The 23,507-nt window shown below is 50.9% G+C and overlaps 1 protein-coding gene across 2 annotated transcripts in view; it reads left to right on the top strand.

The window, feature by feature from the left end:
* Positions 1–14,241: 14,241 nt before the first annotated feature.
* The window catches only part of FLI1 (Fli-1 proto-oncogene, ETS transcription factor), a 74,258-nt gene continuing 64,992 nt past the window's right edge, over positions 14,242–23,507 (top strand). The window contains exon 1 of one of the 2 annotated variants that reach the window (XM_058856954.1): positions 14,242–14,445. In XM_058856954.1, the coding sequence (XP_058712937.1) occupies positions 14,428–14,445 (18 nt within the window). In that variant the 5' untranslated portion in view covers positions 14,242–14,427. The remainder of the gene's footprint in view (positions 14,446–23,507) is intronic. The other variant, XM_058856955.1, reaches the window with a different exon arrangement.

Below are 23,507 nucleotides of genomic sequence, written 5' to 3'. Positions count from 1 at the left end.
GGATGGGCTGGGAATTTTAACTTCAGCGCTGCTTTGGATCCAACGAGTTTAAATCTCTCTTCACCCCGCAAAAGTGCAGCGGCAAGGGCAGTGCTCCACAGCTCTGGGGAGCTTGGCTTTGGTCTCAAGCTGGATCTTTACAAACTGCTCTGCCACTGGCTGAGGCGAAAGGCTCTAAAAGGTGAGTCCTTTCAATCACAGCAATGACAATAAGCGATTCGAAAAGCAGCTGAAGAGGCTGCGGCTGGCAGGGCGAGACGATTGATAAATAATCCACTGCAGACTCTGGAGAACCGGCTCCGAAATATGCAGATGTATTTATTTACATGCACGGGAGGAATTGCGGCAGGGAGGTGAAGGAGGAGGGGGTCGGGGGGACGCTAATCAGGGGTAAAGAGGGGGAAACCAATCTGGGAATCCTTGACCCCAGAAAATTTACTGGCGAGGCAAAATTACCTTGTCCCTCCACTCTGCCTGCTCCCACCCCCCGTCGCAAGTTCAGAAGCAAAAGAAACTGGAATGTGTTAGGAGGGAGGACGACAGGGAAAAAAAGGATTGTACTTATCAAAAACACATTGTCTGCTTTAGAGCCGCTTGCCCTCCCGTGCCAGCTGGACGGGCAATAAATACTTTAAAAATCAATTACAGGGGGTTACGTGCAGATAGCGAATTTTTATTTTCCAGTTGTTGGGGGGCAGGAGGGATTTCTCGCTCCTTTTCTTTCCCTTATCTCCACGGATGGTTGGGTGGCTGCAGGGGCTCGGGGTGTCCCCGGCTTTTGCGGGGTCTCAGCCTCATTAAGGCAGTTCTGTAATTAACCCCGGGGCTGGCTCGGCTCAGACCCGGAGCAGCCGCGCTGGAGGCGCAGTCGGGACCCCCCAGCTTTTCCTCAAGAGCTTGGAAAAAGCCCCAGCCCCAGGCAGGGCTGCGAGGCTCCCGGAGCATCCCGAGCATCCCTCCCATCCCGGCCGCTCCTGCTCCTGCTCCTGCTCCTGCGGTGATTCCTGGGGAAACGCCCGAGCCTTCCTCCCCTGCCGGGATAAACGGGACAGCCTGGGCATCTGCCAGGGTGATCCTTAATGATCCGCTACTTACACTTAGCTAATTACACTTCACTAATTGTTTTCTGGCGAGTTCCAGAAGGACTGAAGACCCCGAGAGGACCGGGGAGGACAAATCAAATGGGTTTGCGGGATATTTGCGGGGCTGTTTTCCCACACACCACCACATTTTTCACCCTCGTTGTTAATCTCTGCGTCTCTGTAGTGACGATTTTGGGAGTTGGAGGCAAAAAAAATCCTGTTAATGAGGAGGAGCTCATCAAGTCTTAAGAGTACAGAAAAACAGATGGGATGCCTTGAGTCTCAGATAAAGCCTGAGCAGGACCCAAAATGAAAACGAGATTGACAACCCTGAGAATTCTTTCAATATTTGCAGTGATGCTTCCTTTCGGAATATTTTTTAATTTATGGTTTAATTATTGTTGGCGAGGAAGGTTCCTTAAATCAGCCGGGGCCGGCAGGTTAATGGTCGGGATGGTTTCAATGAGCCAGGAAAGGAACTGCCCCTCGCTCAGCCAGGGCAAACCTCGGGGAACGAGTCAATGGGGTTAACTAGGCTCGACATGAAAACACGAGTATTTCAGCTGGCTTTTAATTGTTGGCTAAGAAATTCAGTTAATCAAATGTCAAACATCTCCCTCTGCTTTGGTCTAAAGTGAAGAAGGCTCTTTTCCCGAGGAGGAGGGAGAATCCAAAGGGAAAACCACACTGGTATTAAAAAAGAGAAATAAACCCCTGCTCTGTGAGCCTCTTACTTGATTTTAATTACTGTTGATGTGGTTCTCTGTCCTTTAAAAATAACACTTAAATCTTGGTCATTCCCCTCTAAATTTTATTGCAAATCTTATTTAAACCAGGCTTTATTCCTATCTTTATATGCATATATATAACTGGGAATATTTTTATGATTTATTTCAGGTCAAATTTAGGACCTTTAAATATATCTAATAAACAAGTAAGGATGTTTCAGACTGTACCAGACACTTCGTCTTACGTCAAGGTAAGACATGACAGCATCTTTAAACAGGTAATGTCCAAAATTACAATCCTCCCGAATTCACAGTCATTTGTATTGGTTGAAAATCTCTTTCCCTTTCTTACTGAATTTAGCAGGAAAAAAAAAAAAATCCCTCGATCATCAGTGGGAGAGGGGTGAGAGGCTGAAATATCAAATTTATCATTTTGGAAATGCACAGGGCTGAGTCAGAAGTTGTATCACAGGGACAAACAATGAGCTCAAGTGTCCTTTCCCGTTCATGGATGCTGGCTTTGCTGGGTTATCCCATGGTCAGGCTGTCCTAAAGCCCAGCGTGCTCCTGGTTTATTGCTCTGGAAGCAGCTCAGCCGTGGGGCTGTGCTACTGGGTTATAGCCCGGAGTTCTGGCACAGTGCTTCCTTCAACTTCCTTCCAATTTGCTGCTTTCCCAGCCCCCCTTAGTCCCGAGCCATGGCTACATTTCATTTCTCTTCTCTGCCCTGCCAGCTCCTGAATTCCCTGTGCAAGATGATCTGTGGAGTTGTGTGGTTTCTGAAAGGTCCATTTCAGAATGGATTTAGAGGGGGAAAATATTGAATGAGTTAAAGGCAAACATCCCTCTCAGGTGCTGAAGCAATGGATTGTCACACCAGGCAGTGCTGTGTAACTCTGGGACTCCTTTCTGTGCTCCTGATATTGCTTTTTGTGCTTGAATGTTTCCATGCAATTTAGTGGGAAAATTAACTTCAGTTGTTTTGTTTTTTAACTGATATTCCCAAATCTCACACTCTAAAGACTTGTTTGCATATTTATTTATTTATTATAAGTTAAAAAATAATGGATCTTACAATGTATTTAATGGGCCACTTCTGCCTCTTTCTTTTTTAAAGATTAAAGCAAAAACCAAAGCAGGGTTGGCACAGCCTTGTCCCTTTATACCTCAGTTGAGCTCTATATTATATTTGACATCATATAGGGTTTTCTTCACAACAGCTCCCAAGAATGTAAATAAACCAAGCCTGGGACATCTGGGTTACACGTTTGAGGCAAACCCAGCATGCAGCAGCACTTAGGGAAAATCTAAACCACAAGCCTCTCCTGTCTGTGAAGAAACACAGGAGGGTGTTAACTAGAGCTGGGTGAATAATTTGTAATGAATAATTTATTACAGGAATTTGGTCTCTCTTTTTTCCCCTTTCCCTCTCTCAATGCTCTGTGCCCCAACTGGGATTTTCGTGTGCATCCACATTATTGGGGATGATCCACTGAACGATTCCTGGGAATAATCCTGAGGTTGTGCCTCAGTTTGGGCAGCTCATTGGGACAATCAGCAGTGGAAATGAGAGCTTGGGATGATCCCAGGTCCTGTGGCTTTGGGTGAGCTTGTGCAGCTGCTCCACATTTCTACAACAAATCCAACCAGGAATGGGCAGGATTCTCCATTGGGCTGATATCCCCCAAAATCCCTCTCCCATCTCGGTATTTCAGGGAATGTTGGTGAGTTCATTTTGCTCATTAAGTTCACACAGCTCTGGACCAGGTTCTGGAACAGAAATGGTAGAAAACAGCTGAAATCCAAGTCTGGGGAAGGCAAATCCCCTCCGAGTTCAAGCAAAGGAAGATGTTCCACAGTGTGTGACTGGCTGTGGCCAGCTGGAGTCCAGGGATGTGGGAAATGCCCTGGGCTGCTCTGTTTGCAAGGAGGAGATGAAGGCTCTGTGACATCCTCTGGTGTGGTGTCACTGTCACAGATCCAGGGCTGCTCCTGTTAGGAGCAAGATTCCTTTGGAATCAGGTGGAGCTGAGAGCCAGGCCTGAATATCTGAGTGTCCCAGCAGGACTGAGGGAGCCTGTCCATGTCTGTGGGAGCAGCCTCCCCGGAAAGTCCTGCAGGGAAAAGGCTGGGACAGAGTTCTCTTCCCAGAAATTTGTGCTGTATCCACCAGGAAGAGCTCCCCAGGTGAGCCTCACCCAGTGTGGAGGGAGGGATGAGCTGTGGGATGCTGACTCTAACACAGCCTTTCCTCCTTAGCTGGTGTTATTTTGGGCAAGGACACTGTCTCTGCTATTTTGTCTGCAGAGCTTCTCCCACACCGATGGCACTGGGGAAATGATTTGTTCCTGTGCTTAAAATAATCAACAGGATTTCAATGGAGTTTAATCAAAAATTCTCTGGAGACAAAGGAAATGTCTGCTGCTGACTCTCAGTGCTTTGAGCTGGGCAGCTCTGTCCCAGTGGGACGAGATGGTACCCGGGCAGTTCATTCAGAGCTGTTCATAAAGGTGGGAAAGGGGTGAAATTCAAGGAAGTTTGAACCTTAAACACATGGGTGACATCAGTCTCTGTTTGGTGGCAGCTTCAGATGACACAAATGCATCCAGAGGCAGCAGAGAGGCTCTGTCAGTGCCTGGCTTATTCACAGAAGAGCTGGGATTGATGGATGTTCCAGGCAGTGGGAAATGTGGGAATGGATCCACTCCCTGGTGGAGTCAGCTCGGTGCTCCTGAGCAGGACAGCTCCACTCTCCACTGCTGCATTTCCCCATCTTTAGAGTGTGGGTGCAGCTGAACAAGGTCCCCTGGGACCCCCCTGCCTTCCTTCCCTTCCTGCTGCCCCACACTGACCTGGGAGGGCTTCCCAAGCTCTGGGGAACACAAGATTTGAAAAGCAGAAGATTGAGTCCCAATTCCTCCCTCTTTCAGTGTCTATTCTGCTTGTTATTATTACTTTTCATGTCATTCCTTCTCCACAAAACCTTGTTTGCTGTCTTCTTTGTTACTTTTGTGGGATGTGTACACCACCCCCAGCAGAAAAAGAGAGTTTGGGATTGATCTTTTCTACAGATCCTCCCCAGCAGATGGACAGTGTGCACTGACTTCAGCTTTACTTTATGCCTGACAGAAAACACCTTGCCTCTCTGGGCTGGAGCCCTTGGGGTGTTCCAGGAATTCCCAGGAGGAGCAAATTCACCAAATATCCTGTGATCACCTTCAGGCCATGGGGTTCTTGTCATGGCTTTCCAAATGCAGGCTGAAAGGTGACGTGAGGGAGCTGCAGGAGGCAGAGGAGGATCTCATTTGAAAATGCTTTGTTTTAACAAGGATTTTTATGTGGACTCACCCAGATTGGAGCTGAACTCCTCGGTGCTGTAACCTTGATTTCTGTCACAGCACTGAAGGGTTATCAAAAGCACTGATAACAGATCCCACAGAATTCCTGACAGGGAACCCAACCCCACAGAACTGACAGGGAACCCAACTCCACAGAACTGACAGGGAACCCAACCCTACAGAACTGACAGGGAACCCAACCCCACAGAACTCCTGACACAGAACCCAGCCCTACAGAATTCCTGACAGGGAACCCAACCCCACAGAACTCCTGACAGGGAACCCAACCCCACAGAACTCCTGACACAGAACCCAACCCCACAGAACTGACAGGGAACCCAACCCCACAGAACTGACAGGGAACCCAACCCCACAGAACTGACAGGGAACCCAACCCCACAGAACTGACAGGGAACCCAACCCCACAGAACTGACAGGGAACCCAACCCTACAGAACTGACAGGGAACCCAACCCCACAGAACTCCTGACACAGAACCCAACCCCACAGAACTGACAGGGAACCCAACCCCACAGAATTCCTGACACAGAACCCAACCCCACAGAACTGACAGGGAACCCAACCCCACAGAACTGACAGGGAACCCAACCCCACAGAACTCCTGACAGGGAACCCAACCCTACAGAACTCCTGAGAGGGAACCCAACCCTACAGAACTGACAGGGAACCCAACCCTACAGAACTGACAGGGAACCCAACCCTACAGAACTCCTGAGAGGGAACCCAACCCTACAGAACTGACAGGGAACCCAACCCTACAGAACTCCTGAGAGGGAACCCAACCCTACAGAACTGACAGGGAACCCAACCCTACAGAACTCCTGAGAGGGAACCCAACCCTACAGAACTGACAGGGAACCCAACCCTACAGAACTCCTGAGAGGGAACCCAACCCTACAGAACTGACAGGGAACCCAACCCCACAGAACTGACAGGGAACCCAAACTTCTTCTCATACCCACTTCTTGTAGGGGCCTTAATTCAATGGAGGGCTGGGAACTCATAGAAATGAAAAATAATTTTGATCCTTGGTGGCTTTTTCTGCATAACTGTAGAAGAATTGCTGTTCCTCACACCATCAGGGACTGACTGATCTGCAAGTATTTAATAATTCACAGTGTATCAGAGGGTGCTAATCCAAACACAAGGATTTAGGACTTTGGAGAATGAAACACAAAATATAATTGGGAAATTAAATTTTAAAATAAGACGGCACTGGAATCCTGACTAGAGGGATATGGAAAGAATTAGGGCCATAACATAGCCTCTGAAATCTGATTTTTTAATTATTACCATTGCAAGGAGCTCCTCCAGGTCACAGCAGCCCTCGCTCCCCTCCTGGCCTGCCAGTCTGTGGTTTCCGATGTGTGTAAAGCGGCACAAGGATCATTTCGGGAGTTCATTATTCACTCGAGCTTTTCTTCTGCCCTTGGGCAACATCCAAGGGCTTCATGTCCCCCTTTATCGCCTCCTCCTCTCGCACTCAGCGCTTCTGCTTTTGCTTCCCGTGCCCTGCCCTCCCCGAGGCAGTCCGGGGCCGGGGTGAGTCTCTCTCCCTTTCCTTCTCCTGGAGCTCCTTTCCTTCCCAAGGAGCTCCTTTCCATCTCCTGGAGCCCCTTTCCTGCCCCTGGAGCTCCTTTCCTGCCCCTGGAGCTCCTTTCCTGCCCCTGGAGCTCCTTTCCTTCTCCTGGAGCTCCTTTCCTGCTCCTGGAGCTCCTTTCCTGCTCCTGGAGCTCCTTTCCCACTCCTGGAGCTCCTTTCCCGCTCCTGCAGCTCCTTTCCTTCCTCTGGAGCTCCTTTCCTGCTCCTGGAGCTCCTTTCCTGCTCCTGGAGCTCCTTTCCTGCTCCTGGAGCTCCTTTCCTGCTCCTGGAGCTCCTTTCCTGCTCCTGGTGCTCCTTTCCTTCTCCTGGAGCCCCTTTCCATCTCCTGGAGCCCCTTTCCATCTCCTGGAGCTCCTTTCCTGCCCCTGGAGCTCCTTTCCATCTCCTGGAGCCCCTTTCCATCTCCTGGAACCCCTTTCCATCTCCTGGAGCTCCTTTCCTGCCCCTGGAGCTCCTTTCCATCTCCTGGAGCCCCTTTCCTGCTCCTGGAGCTCCTTTCCTGCTCCTGGAGCCCCTTTCCTTCTCCTGGAGCCCCTTTCCTTCTCCTGGAGCCCCTTTCCTGCTCCTGGAGCCCCTTTCCATCTCCTGGAGCTCCTTTCCTGCTCCTGGAGCTCCTTTCCTGCTCCTGGAGCTCCTTTCCTTCCCCTGGAGCTCCTTTCCATCTCCTGGAGCCCCTTTCCTGCCCCTGGAGCTCCTTTCCTGCCCCTGGAGCTCCTTTCCTGCCCCTGGAGCTCCTTTCCTGCCCCTGGAGCTCCTTTCCTTCTCCTGGAGCTCCTTTCCTGCTCCTGGAGCTCCTTTCCTGCCCCTGGAGCTCCTTTCCTTCTCCTGGAGCTCCTTTCCTGCTCCTGGAGCTCCTTTCCTTCTCCTGGAGCTCCTTTCCAGCTCCTGGAGCTCCTTTCCTTCTCCTGGAGCTCCTTTCCAGCTCCTGGAGCCCCTTTCCTGCTCCTGGAGCTCCTTTCCTGCTCCTGGAGCTCCTTTCCTTCTCCTGGAGCCCCTTTCCTTCTCCTGGAGCTCCTTTCCTGCTCCTGGAGCTCCTTTCCATCTCCTGGAGCTCCTTTCCTTCCTCTGGAGCCCCTTTCCAGCTCCTGGAGCTCCTTTCCTTCTCCTGGAGCCCCTTTCCGGCTCCTGCTGTTTCTGTTCTCGGGGCAGTTCCCACTCCAGCCCCTCCAGGGAAGTTCCCTGGAGAAGGGGGAAAGGAGAGGGCAGCGAGGAGCGGCTGTCCCGGCCCCAGTCCCGCTTTTCCTTCCCTCTGCCGTGCCTGGAATGACCCAGCCAGTCCTGGTGCCCCTGGCCAGCTCCTGCCGAGAGCGGCCCCGGCCTTGGGAAGGGCACGGAGATGGATTTGGCTCCGGGAAGGAACCTCTGTGCAAGTGAGGGGTTCTCGCTTTAAGCCCGGGTTTAACTCAGCCGCGAGGTTTGTGGTGCAGCACAAAGAAGGATATTCATGGAGGGGAAAGGGGCTGCGTGGCTGGGAACAATATTGGGTTTGTTCTTGCTCTCCCTCCGCCTGGAAAGTTTACAGAAGCCCTAAAGAGAGAGGGGGCAAATTTTTTTTTTAAGGACAAAACAGTGAAGTTTTCTTTGGAGCGGGCACTGCCAAACCCGGCACGGCCAAGTCCCTTGCCCGCTGAACAGGAGCAGAGGACAGGTCGCCAGGAGAGAATATGCCGGGATTTCGTTTGTTTTGGTGCCTGCTGGAGCGAGCGAGGTGAAGGCGCTGCAGAGGGAGCCGGGAGGGCTCAGCCCGCAGGTGCTCAGGGATGCTCCGGCGGAGCGGGCAGAAATCTGCCCGTGTTCCCAGGAACAGCTGCAGAACCTGAGCCCGGCAGGAAAGGGAAAACCAAAACCTCCCTGGGCTGGTTTTTCTCCGGTCCGGGTGCTGATGATCCTTCTGAGCGCATCCTCCAGCGCTTTATCCGTTTCTGCCTATTCTGTTTTCCCTTTCCCCCATTCCTGGCACGCCGGAGGGTTCCGATCCTTCTCGCTGGGCTCGGGAGGACGGGCCGGGCACCTCCAGAGAGGATGGGGACTGCAGCAGCCGCGGGGACAGCAGCTCTGTCAGCTCCTGCGTCACTCACCCTCCGCGATCACTAATTCCCTTTATACCCAATCCTTCCTCTTCCTTTCCCTTTTCCATCTCCCGGGGCACAGACGCTGCTAAATTGTCGGACTTTAGCAAATCGTTGATTAACGCCTTATGACAGCTTGGTGCTAAAGGATTTCGGTCTTGTTTTCACCGTCCTCTCTACTTTAAAGAGAAAAATCCCTCTCCATGTCCCCGTGTGCTGCCTTTTTCCCGTGCTCAGCCCCCGCGCTGCCTGGGGAAGGGCTGGCATTGCTCCTTCCCCACTTTACCTTCAAGACAAGGCTTGAATTTAAGTCGAGGAGGGAGAAAAGTTGTTTTTCTCCTGGGTGTGTGGCACGTCGGATCTTTCAAAAATTATCCGTGCACAAGGGACGAGCTTTTCCAGTGACCTCCGTCTTTAGGCAGCAGCAACCAACCCCCCTCTCCAGCCCTTTTAATGGCTCCGTTCTTTCCCAATTTACAGAAAAACGCCCCCTCCCTCCCAATATGCTGGATCCGGGAAATTTTCTATTCCAGCCCTCCCTGTGCTCTCCCAGCCCCGTGCTTAGGAGAGGAGGTGTTGAGGGAAAGGGGAGCAAAAAGGAAGAAAAGAGAGAGTGAATGCTAAGGGGGAAAAATACTTTAAATCTTTCCTGTAAATCTCCAAATATATGAAGTCTGAGGAACAAATTCAAAGCAGGCACAGCTGCCTGAAGAGAAGTTAGAGAGAAATATTCTGTTCCATTCAAGCGCATCAAGGGTCTCGCTGAAGTCTTGTTTGGCTAAGGTCAGACGAGACTGGGTTTTCCAATAAAAATAAATCTCAAATTAATTATGGCCTCAAGCGAGGGGCCAGACGTTCGGAGCTAGTGCACTGCAGTCTGTTTTTTTGGCCTTCAGTATTTTTGTTTTTTGTGCCTCAGCTTTTCAATAATTGCGGGATGGGGGAGGGCGGGCGGGGGCTGTTTTATTGGGACATGGAACTCAAATAAAAGCAGCCAGGACACCCCTGGCTCGCCCCGCTCGCCCCTCATTGCGATGCAGCTTCAAAGCTACTGCATCTTCTCCACCCCACTTTTAAGACATTATGTTTTACTTAGTACCGATTAGCGGGGAATAACTTCCCGGCTTCAGGTTCCCAGATCTCCTGGGCTGTTCCTGGAGGGAGGAGGGATCCGATCCTTCAGTTCTGCGGCTGGAACACTCTCCTGATTCCCTTTTATTGCTGCAGCTGAAAAGCGGAGCTTTGCCCAATTAGTTGGGTCTAAAATTGGGATTCGTTTCTGGGGATCAAATCCCAAGGCTGCAGTTTGGGCTTTTGCTTGTAAGAATGTGGGGTTAGAAAATAAACAAACACGTCGCGTTTTCCTTTCTGTCATGGGGTCGGTGCCAGAGCAGAGTCAGAGCCGGGGATTTTAAACTTTCTCTGGAGATGGGGGAGAGTTTCCCTCCAGTGGAGGCTGGAGTGGGATAAACTCTGTCCCCCTGCAAGTACAGAATGATGGGAATTGTACATAGTTTTAAAGGGAATAGAACGAATGACAGGTTATGTAAAAAGTGGTGTTATTAGATATATAATACACGCGAGGTACCCAGCGTTATGGAATTACACGTGTATTGAACGCTCGTTTTAAAAAGGGAACACTTTGTCACAATTAGTGGGAAATGAGGCACTTTCTAGCGACGAAGCCAGGGCGTGGATGGGTGTTGGGGTTTTCCTGAGCTCCCCTCTCCTGTCACCGCGTCACTTCACAGCGACAGTTCCAGCCTGGGCTCAACCAGAGCTCGGCTGATGCTATCGGGGTCAGAGAGGGTGACACAAGCCAAGCCCCTCTCCCATCCTCGGAAAATCAGATTCCCAATCTGCAGTGGGGCTCGGGAAGGTTTCCATTGTGTTTATTCCTAGGGAATATCCGGACGGTTTTAATTATGAAGCGATGCCCGTTAATCCCGTGTGGGTAACAGACAGAAAATCCAAATCTTTGGGGTTCTGCGAGGGACTGGCACCGAACCACAGCGAGGGTTAACTCCTCTGGGTCTGGACACGAAAGGGCTCCAGGCCACATCCCCCAGTGGCTCCTCATTCCTCCCTTTGGGATCGCTCCGAACGCGGAGTTTTCACCTTCTCCGTGTGGGGCTGCAGCTGCTGGGACCCAGCCCGGAGGTTGGGGAGCGGCGCTGGGGATGTGCCAAGCACCCGACATCAATGCTCAACTAATTAAAAACTCCGCTCGACAATTCCGTAATTCCGTTCATTAACGGAGTGAAAGAGAAAAATAATAACAATAATAATAATTGAGGAGTAACTGATTTCTATCTAGCCGATGTAGGCATTTGAAATGTTCCCTGGTTGCCAGGATCAAATGGTTTTCCAGATGTGTGGTGGTGACCACATTAAACAGGTCCTGATTCCTGTGCTGTACGTACATGTGCATCCGCAGGGTGAGCGACAGATCCAGAGCGGCGCACATTGCTCAGCTCCCTTTTCTTGGTTAAATGCGCTTCAATAACAGTTAAATACTCAATTAAACAACAGTTAAAACCTCAGCCAAAAACTCAGTTAAATAACAATTAAATACCCAGAGTCACGGCACAACCACTTAGGATGATTCAGAGTTTGGTGTATTGAGTTTATGAATATTCCAGCCTTTCCAAAAAGTATGGCATAACTTTAAAAGTGACTTTGATTTTGAGGGGTTTTTTGGGGTTGTTTTTTGGGTTTGTTTTTTTTTGGGGGGGGGGGAGGATTAAAACAAAAACAGAAAGAAAAAATAAAGCAAAGCATCTATTTTTTGTTATTTGGGAGGAAAACAGCAGATTGTTCGGCTTGTCTTTAGAGTGAAAAAAGGGAGTTTCATTCCCTTATCTCTTGCATTCTCCCAAATGTTACTTTAGACCAAATACGGGAGGAAAAGCCCGGAGCATCCCTGACAAACCTGGTATCAGAAGTGACTTGAGCAGGCTCCGTTCGAGTCATCCCCAGACATGCAAAATAAGCCCCTGCGGGTCACGATGCCCGTTTGGCCATAAAATGCAGAGTTGGGTTCCTAAAATCTCTCCCGGTGGGATGGCGGGGGGTCTCTTTGGCAACTTCCCGTCCTTGGGAGCGCCGGGGGTGCGCGGCAGGGGCCGGATTTGTTTGACCCTTCAGGCCGGAGCTGGGCAAAGGGGGTTTGCAGATTTTGGGCTCAGGGTGTTTTGAGGATGCTGGGCTCCTGTCCCGTGAGCTGGGAACGTTTTCAGGTGATTTTTCCCCGCCTCTCCCCCACTGTCGGTCCTGCAGCTCCGACTCTAAGTGCCCTGGGAGGTCCGTGGGTGACAGAGGCTCCTTCCAGGGGATTTTTTCCCCTTCCTTCCGCGGTTGAGATCCGCAACCTGTCCTCCCCCTCACCCTCACCCGCGTTGTTTGTCGGGGCTGGTGGCGAGAGGAAACCCTTCGGGTTTTGAAAGGATGCGTTTCACTCTTCCCTTTAAGCTCTCGCTTTTCTGCTCGCTGCAGCCTCCTGCCATGTGGGAATGCCGAGGGGGGAGCCGGGACCGGAGCACTGCCGGGGGGGCAGGACAGAGGGCAGGGAAAAGCGAGAGGAATGAGGACAGCAAAGAGTTAACGGTGATTTTTTTAAATTGAACTGCAGTTTTGTGGCCCTAGGCAAGGGGGGACCTGACCCCGCTAGCTGCATCCAGATGTGCTGCTCTCGGGGGACCCCGGAGCCGACAGGAGAGGCCGGGGGTGCGGGGCTGGCCCTGCGCTCCCCCTTCACCTCCCGGCTGCAGGCGGCCTCAATCGCTGGCGAGCAGCGAGCCAAAAACCTCCAGGTCTGGTCACGTTCAGCCCCGTGTCTGCATCCGAACTGAAAAATTGTAGCTGAATTGATGAGGCTAATTTCAGAGGAGGGGGAGGGAGGGGAGGGAGGGGCAAGGGGGATCTGCGGCTCTCTCCCGCCAGCTTCGGGCTTGGAGAAATAAAGTATTAATAAAGCATCTCTGCCGCAGCCGGGGAGAAACACCGGTGGCATTATTGCATTTCCCTTTTGGAAGGGGCAGGGGCAGGATAACTTTGGATATAATTTTGCTTTCCCTCATCCCCTTCCCCGTGGCTGGACTAAAGACGGGGGGGAAAAAAAGCCTGGACACGACTGGCACTGGACAAGGTAACGCTCTCCACCGATGGGCAGGATGCCCTCCTGCCCTGACACTTTTCTTTCTCGGCTTCACCCCCGTTTCCCCGCTCGGCTCTGCCCCCCGGTTTGTGGAAGTGGGGCAGAAGGGCAGCCCCGGCTGTTGCATGATGTGTTCCGCCGTGGTTGTTTTGCCGAGGCCGGGGAGCGGGGGAGCTGGACAGGCGGGTATTGTCTCCTTTCCCCGGCTCCTTTGGAAGGCTTCGGCTTTTCCCGGAAAAAGGAAAACGCGCGATCCTCCCCTGCTGCTCGCTGCGGTTTGAATGAGAGGGAGAATTGCACGTCAGCGGAGCGCTAAATTCGGCTGTTCTGATAATTATTGTGAGGTTTTAACATTTTTCTCAAGTGGGGTGTGTCCCCCCCGCTCGGAAGGGGTTGAACATCTCAGCGAGGAGCTCGCACTGCGAGAGGAGGCTGGGAAAGGACCCCCGGCACCTGAAAGGAATGACGGAAAACCATCCCGGTGCTTTCCCTTCCCAGCCCCATCTCCCAGCCCGTGAAACGAGTGGCAGTGAGGGGCAGGGGCGAAAGTGGTCCAGAGTCTCGCCTTGTCCGCAGCCCCATCCGCAGCCTGTGTTTAATCGCTGGGGCCGTCTGTCTGTCTGTCCTGCATTATTGCACTCACCGCTCGCTCCTGCCAGGGGCTGCACCCTCGGCTCACGATTCGTGCTGGGAGACGTGAAGGAGAGGGCTCGAAATATGCTTTAAATACGTTTTAATCGCCAGACTTTTTCTTTTCTCCCTCCGCCTGCTGTCACCGAATTGCATTTACGGTTTTCTCCCCTTAATTTTTCCCGTTGACTGGAAAACGCATTAATAAAAAATCTGTGGGAAGAGACGGAAATTCGGTGAGTCAGGCTAAAGCTGCTCCAGCCAAAAGAAAAAAAAAAAAATGGCAAAACCCCACGTTAAACTAAACCGTGGGATGACACAGGCTGGCTAACACGGGCTGGGGTGCGAGGCAAGGTCTGGCTGGCCGGGCTGTCCCGGCGACAAACAAGAGCTGTGACAGAGGTGCCTATTGTTCTGTCCCTTCTTATCTAAATGGAGCAAATATCCTGTATGTAAAATATATATATTTTCATCAAGAAGGCAGGACCAGCGTAGAGACGAAGGTTTCCTCCTCGAGTGACTTCACTTCCCAAAATTAGCAGAAAAAAACGTTTCATCCGGTTAACTGTCTCTTTTTCGCTCTGCTGCAACAACCAAAGTTAAAAAAAGAGAGACCGACAGAGAGAGAGGGAGGGTGAGAGAGTGGGGGAGAGGGGGTACGGAGAGAGCAACAAAACCGCTGGAAGGGCAGCGAGAAGAGCGAAAAGAGAGAGAAGGATAAAAAACTTCAGGAGGCGTCAGTCGCAGGCTAAACCGGGTCAATGTGTGGAATATTGCTGGTCCCGGCTGGAAGTTATTCCCGATGGACGGCACTATTAAGGTAAGGGGGCAGGAGGGGCTGGCGGTCCCCTCTGCCTGGGGGGGCTCTGGGAAGGGGTGCGGGGCTGGGGGCCGGCTCCTGCCGGGCTCTCTCCTCCTCCTCCTCCTTCTCCTTCTCCTCCTCCTCCTTCTCTTTCGCCGCCGCCGCGTCTCGCGGCTTTCCCGTCTCCTGCCCGGGGCTCGGGGGCTCACAGCCGGCCCGTAGCCCCGGGCCAGGGCCCGAGGAGGGGCCGGGGCCGGTCCCGGCTCTGGGGCCGGTTCCAGTGGCGGCTCCGGGACCCGGTTCCAGTGGTGGCTCCGGGGCCGGTCCCGGCTCTGGGGCCGGTTCCAGTGGCAGCTCCGGGGGCCGGTCCCGGCTCTGGGGCCGGTTCCAGTGGCAGCTCCGGGGGCCGGTCCCAGCTCTGGGGCCCGGTTCCAGTGGTGGCTCCGGGACCCGGTTCCAGTGGCAGCTCCGGGGGCCGGTCCCGGCTCTGGGGCCGGTTCCAGTGGCGGCTCCGGGACCCGGTTCCAGTGGCAGCTCCGGGGACGGTCCCGGCTCTGGGGCCGGTTCTAGTGGCGGCTCCGGGACCCGGTTCCAGTGGCAGCTCCGGGGGCCGGTCCCGGCTCTGGGGCCGGTTCCAGTGGCGGCTCCGGGACCCGGTTCCAGTGGCAGCTCCGGGGCTCGGAGCAGCCCCAGCTGTGCTGTGCCCCTGGCCCCGCTCCCGGGGCCGGCCCCGGCCGAGAGCGCTCTGGCTCTGGGGCTCGCCCGTGCGGCTCCTCCAGCAGCTTTTTGGGGCTTTTTGGCGGTGAAAAAACCCCGAGCTGGAGGAGAAACATCACCCTGGCTTGGGGGAAAGGGAAGCAGAGTGTGGCAAACAAACCACCAACATAACCAACTTCTGGTGGCCTTGAGCAAGCAGGGACGCTGCTGGGGCTGGGATCGCGGTTCCCCTCCTGCCCTCCGGCCAGCCGGCCGCTCCTTCGGCCCCTGCAAACATAAACCGAGCCCTTCCAAGCTCCCTGAGCTGCTTCCCCAAGCCCAGGCAGCAGAGGGCTGGCTTTGGGGGTCCCTGGTGTGATTGTGACGGGATCTTCTTGGGGGAGCGCTGCGGAACAGAAGCCGCTCGAACAGAGGAGCCTTGAAGCGAGAGACGCTGTGGGTGTGTTTGGGTTGGAGGATTTCGAAAGATGCCTATCGCCTGGCTGGGTGGGGTCTTGAGCTCTTCTTAAAAGTGCTTTTTATTTTTTTTTATCTTTTTTTAAAATTTTTTTTATCTTTTTTTTTATTTTGCTGACCTGGGTAGAACGAAGCTGCAAACAGGCAGGAACTGAAACTGTCTCCCTTAGACTGAAGCTTGTGACAAGTGCAAAGTTTGGAAGGGTCTCAAGAGAAGGGGGAGGGAAGGAGATGGACAGGAAGAGAAAATGGAAAGAGGAAAGAAAGAGGGAATGAAAGGGTGAACGTCAGGAAGGAAGGGAGAAAGCAGGAGTGCTGAAAGCACAATATTTGGAAGGTACAGCTGGAATAAGACAGGCTTTCCCCTCCACCTCCTCAGAGCTGTACAAAAGTAACCTGGCCCTCATTCAGGATACATTTAATGCACCACAACCTTCTTTGATTTGTGGAGCCCTAAATATTGTGCAGTGAAAGTGCAGAAATTGCCCATCTGTGCCTTTGCTGATGCACACATGGACCTGCTTTGGGCACAGGCCAGGAGCCCCGTGCCCCATCCCCTGAGCAGAGCTGGGCCATTCCCCTCTCCCCGTAACTCCTGCAGCCCCCGGGAGCTGCTCCTGTCCCCGCTGCACGGAGCTGCCCCCCCGGCTGCGGTCTGGGGATGAGGAACTGCGACATTCGGGCTGCCTCAGTCACGTTGGAGGCTGCGGCCAAAGGAGGAACTCGGCCACAGCCCAGGTCAGTGCCCCAAGCCTGGGCCTGCCCTCTCTGCCCCGGCTCTGCAAGTGCAGCAATCCTCAAACACAGGATTCAGAGACAGGATCTCCTCCTGGGCTCCTTCCCTGAGCCATCCCAGGGCCAGCAGCACTTTGCAGGTGTCCTGTTTGTGCCCCTGACAATTCACCCTCTTCCTGTGCCAGGCACTGAGATCAGTGCTCCCGTCCTGCCCAAAGAATTCGCTGACACTTCTTGTAAATTGTCATGCTGGGCAGAAAGCCGGGTTCCAGGGAGTGCCAGCCCCCCACCCTGAGAGATTTGCTGCAGGGAAAGGTGAGACCCCCTTGCCTGGCTTCTCACAGGTGAAGGGCAGCATGAGAGGATGTGGCTTGAGATGCTGCTGTGTTTTTGGTGTGCTGAGCTCTGTATTTAACCTGTGTGCAGGGTGGGTCTGACTCCGAGGGCACATCCAAAGCAAAGCAATTTAACAGCAATTGTGCCCTCAGCTCTGCTCTCCCATGTAGGCATTGATTTATCTCAGAGCTCTGCATCTGTGTTGGGAAAAATATGGCAGAAAGATGCCCATCAGTGACTGGAGAGCAAGAAGAACACAGAGAAAGGTTCTTTCATCATCACCCTGCAAGAGCACAGGGCGGGCCCAGATGAAATCTGAGTTCCGGCATGGGGCAAGGCGCTTCCCACCCCAAACTCAGAAATATTAATGTCCTTGGATAGGACCAGAGCTAGATTTGGGGCAGAGCTGTGCCCTCCAGATGATTTTCATTTTGAGCAATTTAAATTTGACAAGTGACTTTTTTTTAAGCCTCTGCAGTACTCTTGCACAGACAAATCATTTTAATTGAGCTGAAGCCTTTAACTGCAGACTGGCAGATGCAGGGGTTTGGGTCCAGCCTACTTTGCCAATCTCTCCCTTTGCCTGCAATCTCCAATATTTGGCTTGTACTTTCCTTTTCATCCTTTTATCAGAAAGGGTCTTGATGGCTCCCTGACAGCTGGTTTTAGCTCCCTGGAGTAATTTAACTGCACACCTGCCCAGCTGCAGGTGAAGGGATAAATCCACTGGAGCCTTGAGCTGTCCCAAGGACTCAGAGCAAGGGGAACAAGGGCATGGTCAGAGAATAAATGTGGCTGGGATATCCTTGTGGACATGGATGCCTTGTGGACATTGTGTGCAAGTGTGAATTGGGCTTTCAGCCCAAACAGGGAATTCCATGGATATAAACATAAAACACAGGATCAGCACGGGATTTTAAGTCATCATTCCCCACCATGCACTGACTGACATCTCATGTGACAGTGCTGAGCCAATGCACCATAAAAATGAACACGTTTTTATTTATTCACAAAAGATTATTTATCTTTAAGAGAATTGGATCACCTGCTGAGGAGGTTGGTGGTGATTTTTGCTGCACTCTGTAAATAATCTGTGTAATACCTGCCTGGCTGGCTTGGGAAGTGCCCCTGGAGCAATGCTCAAAGAGCTCTGTGGAGGAAGAAGTGCAGGAAATCTTTCTGGGTAATTTCCACCTTCTGTTCATATTCTGCGAACAGCACTGGCAGATGATGATGGGAGCCACTGAAACTCCTGACTCTTGTGTTTGCACTAATTTTAAATAGTCACCAACATTTTTATTGTGCCTCTAAACATTCAAATCCCATCTTCTTTGGGTTAACACCCCACTTTGACTGACTTGTATTGTGTTTGTGGGACTTGGGTTTTATTGTCTCACAATAAATCAGAAAAGGGCACATCTCATCAACTATAAGATGTTCATGCATGGCCTTCCTCACAATAACAAATGGTGTGGTTTCAAACTGCTTTAATTGTTTCAGTTCCACTTTATGTGTGGAGAATAATTAAAGCAAATACACTTGCCAGAGCCTGCTTGTTCATGAAAAAGCACATTTTGTGTGGCTGTTGCCTTCATTCCATGCAAACAAATTTATCCTGATGTGGCCATCAGAGAGCCCCTGTGAGGGACGTTCAGAGAGGATTTTGTATTATTCAAGTGGAGGACAGCTTTGAGTGGAGGACTCGTGTGTTGGTGTTGCTATAGCAAAGGGTGGGGCTGGGTTTTGGAGCAATCACTGTCGTTTATGAGCTGGAGGCGTTTGCTCTCGCTCTCAAACTTGGCCATCAGGATCTCAGACTAAGAAAATGTTTCCTTTTTGAGAAATTTTAGCGACTGTTTGGCTCTTTTTAATCACCCCGGCTTTGGTCCCTGGGGGGTGCCCTTTCCTGGCTAAAGGGTGTTGACTCCTGAGGCAAGGCTCCTAATCTCCACATTGGAAAAATAATAAATAAATCACAAAGATTTGAGGGACAACTTTCCATGTTGCTGTCCCTCAAAAGCAATTTGGAACAAAACCATCTGGAATTTCCAGGGCATGAACAGGAATATTCCCTCCTACCCTAATCCCCATTCAAAGATATTTATATTGCATAATAACTTTTTAACATCAAAAAACATTTAGGAAGGTTTTATGATGGGGATATTTTGATGTTGCTGTTTCATTTTCCCTTCGAGATCTGTGTGCAAAGGGACATCTCCTGCCTTTGCATGAACTTCCAGCCTCGGTGTCCTGCTGGCTCAGAGTGGTCAGTGCTGACTCCCACTTGCCAGCAAACACTGGGAAAGCCTTTTCCGAGCCTGTAGTGTATTTTTTCCTGCTCAAAAAAGGATGATTGCTCTGAAGTAAACCTTTACCCAACAAAACAACATAACTGCTTGGATTCAAAGCCCTTGGGGTTTCTCTCCGAGGCTTTGAGGAGGTGCTGAGAGCCTGGTGTAGTTTCTCTTCACCTTCACAGGATGTGGTCACTCAAAGGAGTAGCAGTGCATATCTTGAGGATTTAATGCTTTTATTTTAGTTATTGATTTTAATTCTGGGCTGTTCCTTCTGAGGTGGGGGAAGGAGCAGCTTCTGTCCCTGCTTGCAGCATTTCTTCCACTGGGAGCTCTGTGGGGTGTGGGATGCTGTTCCTTGCAGTGTCACCATCAGGAGCAGCACAGGGGAGGCTGCACCCACAGGGAGCTCTTGGGTGACACCCTGAGAGGTGAAAAATGCTGGGGGAAGGGCACGTGGAGCAAGGTTTGCAGGCAGCAGAGTTTATTTCCTTCAGGTCTCCCCTTCCCGGACTTACAGGAGCTTTTTCCTCCAGAGTTCAGCTTCCATCTGCTCTGAAGGGTCAGGTCCAGAACCATGTGTGTACAGCCTCAGCACAGAACATCTCCCTGTCTTTTTTTCCCCACAACCCATCGGTGTTTGAGGTTCCTTTACAGCTCCTCATCAGCTGCCCTTGAAAAACAGAAGTGTCTGCTTGTGCCTGAGCTTACCTGAGCACTTACAGAGAGACCCCATGTCCCACCTCAGTGCAAACATGCACCAGCACGAGAATTAAAGGAACCAAGGGAGCCTTAACTTCAGGGTTTCAGGTATTTGTGGGTTGGCTGAACCCCTAAAGCTGCAGAAGCCCGTGTGCATGGATGTTGCCCCTAGAAAAAGCAGCTCTAGCACATCGAGTTTAGTTCTACAACTTGGTTTGAAGCCAATTTGCACCAGAAATGTGAAATTCTCTTCAGGTTTCTCACCTGAACTGGACAGCAGGTCTGTTTCCCTGCCTGTGCCTCTCCTGTGCTCTGGTGCACACCTGAACACAGGTGCCCCATGCACATGAAGCTCTGGCACCTAAAAGGAGCTGTTTGAGGCCACCTCAGTGACACAGGGCCTGTCACACAACACTGGGCAAGGGCCAAGGATATTTTCTGAGCCAACAAATGTTTTCAGACAAGACTGTGGCTGCACATTTATAGCTGGGTTTGAAAATACAGACTAAAATATTCCCCTCAAATGTGGGTTTCTGCCTCCTTTGGGAATGGTTTGTCTGAGGTGGAGCTGAGTCGTGGGTGCTGTGTCACCTCAGACACCTGGGTGTCCTTGTCACCCTTAAAGTTGTATGAGCAGCAACCTGTGTGATAGGACAGTGCCTGATCTGCTCTGCTGAGCTTCAGGTATCAAAGCCTTCAAGATGTTGATGCATTTTCTGCTTGTTTTCTTCCTTCCTCTCATTAGCAGGCCCCATAATTACTGATGTGTATCTCCCTGCCAGTAACACCCACCTGGGAACCTGTCTCTGGTTCTGAATTACCACAAACGGTGCCTCCCTCCTGCCCTTCCTCTCCCACCAGAAGCTTTTCTTTCAGCCCAGGGCACAGCCCCAAACCAAAGGGATGTGCAGCAGTGGGTGCAGGAGGTTCAGGCTCTCCTGAGACACCTCTGGCTTCTCCAAACAGCACCAAAGGGAAAACTTGGGAATAACACCCTGACAAGGACCAGGGGAAATAGAGGAAGAAGGTTCAATTAAACAGGGGTTGTGCAAAATCCCAGCCTTTGCTTCTCTTCAGGATGCTGTACAGAAAATGACCCTTCATGTGCATCCAGCATTCTTTCTTTTCCTGACTTTTCACTAAAATCCAGTAAGAAACACACTCAGGAGAGGAAGTGTTATGGATAAACTTAACGCATTATTTGTATTTATCTCCTTGTTCTTCTAGCATAGACCAACCCAGGACTCCACCAGGGCTGTGAAGGAGTCAGAAACAATTAAAATAAGTTAGAAAGCCTTAAGCCCAGCCTGGCAAAGCTGCACATCCAGGAACTGAACATTACCATCCTTGTCAGTCATCCAGAGGCAGTGAAAAATAACCCAGTGGGCAGCAGAGCCTCTCATTACTCATCTGCTGATTCCTCATTCAGCAAAAAAACTGCCCTTCTTAATACTGCTGGTTTTGATCTGAGGGGAAGAGATAAATCAGCAAGAATACGGTTTTTTAAGTTGGTTGATGAGTGAAAGAAAGAAACTGGAGTAAGGTATGGTGGGGTCAGGGTGGTGAGTTCAGGAAACTGACTTCTGTATGATGCGAAAACACTTATTTGAATGGCTTTTTATGGCAGCTTTTCCTAAAAAAAAAAAAAAATAAAAAAAAATAAGATAAGGAAAAGATTAGGAGAGGTTAAAATACTCTTTTTACAGCTAAATGCAGAATTTGACTCCCTGGTTTCTCCTGAATATCTCTTCTTGCTGTTCCAAGCTTGATTGACTTATAACTGCATCTGAACCAACCTCACATCAGTTCCTTTTTATCAGCCAGAGTGAGACTTCCTGTGCTCCACAGTCTGGTTTCCTGATGTGTTTCCTTTTTCCTTTTAACAGAACAAAGGAAACTGTAACTCCTCTGCTGCTCCTGTTCCCAATCTCCTTGGGACTCCACACGCTCTTACCATCCAACCTTTGCCTTGTGTTTCCACTGCCTGGAGTTCCAGTGCTCTCTTCATCTCTGCCAGCAGCAGAGGGGCAAGAACTCAGTGCTACTGAGAGGAAAGCACTGCCAGAGCCATCAGCACTGGCAGCTTTTAGTAGTTAAAATGTAGTAAAGCAGGAAGGGGAACTCCTCACCCAAAGGTTTGGTGTGTCACTGGAGATATTCAGAATGTCCTGCTGAAGCAAATATCAGGTGTTGAGGTCTCACTGATTTTCTCAGGCTGATGCTGTGAACTTTGATACCTGAACCTGGGAATTTGTGTCCTGAAATGTGTGGGCCACTGGTGGAAATGCTTCCCAAAATGTCACATATGCACAGTCACTGCCCTGGCACGCAGCAGAACTGGCAGCCCTGTATATGATATTTTAATCTGGATTATTTTCAAACCACCACACTGAAGGCCAATTACCCTCTTGTGCTGGTTTTCCCTCAGCTGTGAGGGGCTGCAGTTCTCCTTCACTCCTGCCATTCACACAAGGAACAGCCTATGGCTGCAAAATCCAAATTCTGCTCTGCACTGAAGATCCTTTTCCTTTGGAAAGCCCTTTTTCCCAGCTGTTCTGCTGGGATTCTCCCTTTCTCTATAACCCCCATATCTCAGACCTGAGGCTTTTTCTGCATTAAAATCCCAAGTTCTTGTTCACTTGGCTGACAAGAATCCCTTGTTTTCCTGTTCAGAACACAAGCTAGACTCAGGACTGAGTAGATACCTATAAAAATCCTTCAAACACAACCAGAATCCACTGGAAAAGTGTGGAGTTGATGTTAGTGCCGAGTTCAGAGCGAAGCTGGGCCTGATTCCGAGGAATAGACACAGCATATCTGCAAATTCCCACTGAAATCAGTGTAAAGAGCTCATGCTTAGATTTTATCCACTCAGCCCAACCCGAGAGCTCAGCAGGATTAGATAGGAGAGGAGAAATGGGGCTGTGCAGCCTCTTGGCCACCCAGGTGTGCAGACAAGGGGAATTTGCCAGCTCAGCCTGCCCAGAGCAGGCAGCTGAAATCCAAGGCCTGTTTATTCAAACCATCAGCACTCAGGAACAGCAGAATGTGGAACAGGATTGGGGATTCTGGACTTGGCTGTTTCCTGAATATTCCTGAACATACGTGGTGTGGAAGGGTGGTCAGAGCAAGGCACTGGTTACACCAGGCTGAGGCAGCAGAGGATTCCTGCACCACATCCAGGGACAGGCAGGCAGAGTTTCCAGGGAATCCTGCTCACCCAAGACGAAGGAAGCAGCAGGAGTGGCATTACTTTAACCCAGGAAAAGAGTAAACATCACTGCCTCCCTACAGAACTGCCTTTCTGCAGGTTGCTGTGCACTGCTTTGAGGTGTTCTCACCCACCTTTACAGTCAAAAATGTCATTTTTAATCAAGTCATTTTGGAATGCCCAGAAAAAAGTATCAGAAGATGATATCCCCACTGTAAAATCCTGGGGAAAATCAAGGAAGTTTTGCCTTTTCTGCTGTGTTCTGTTTATGGAACAATTTCTATACAGTGTAATTCAATTTCCACACAAACTCCATTGATTTAATCCCTATTAAATTCTGAGGATTTGTCTGTGAGGGTTGTGCTGCAGCTCAGCCTTTAGGACTGGCTCCTGATTAGAACCAGAAGTCGTGGCTCTATGATTAATTCCCTGTATTATGGGAGCTGTCCCCAGAGGCTCCCATCAGGGAGAACCCTGGCATGTGAATGGAATACGAGCCCAAAATCCAAGCAGGCAAAGGGAAAAAGGAAAAACAGCCAGGAGATGAAATGCAGGAAGCATCTGGTCACTCAGCAAGGCACCAGCAGAGATGCAAAAATTCTGTTCACAAGTTCCTGGTGTCAGAATCG

Source organism: Poecile atricapillus, chromosome 25 (genome assembly GCF_030490865.1).
Source record: "Poecile atricapillus isolate bPoeAtr1 chromosome 25, bPoeAtr1.hap1, whole genome shotgun sequence".
Classification (NCBI taxonomy): domain Eukaryota; kingdom Metazoa; phylum Chordata; class Aves; order Passeriformes; family Paridae; genus Poecile; species Poecile atricapillus.
Note: the sequence above shows the minus strand (reverse complement) of the source record. Positions and strands in the feature narration are given on the sequence as shown.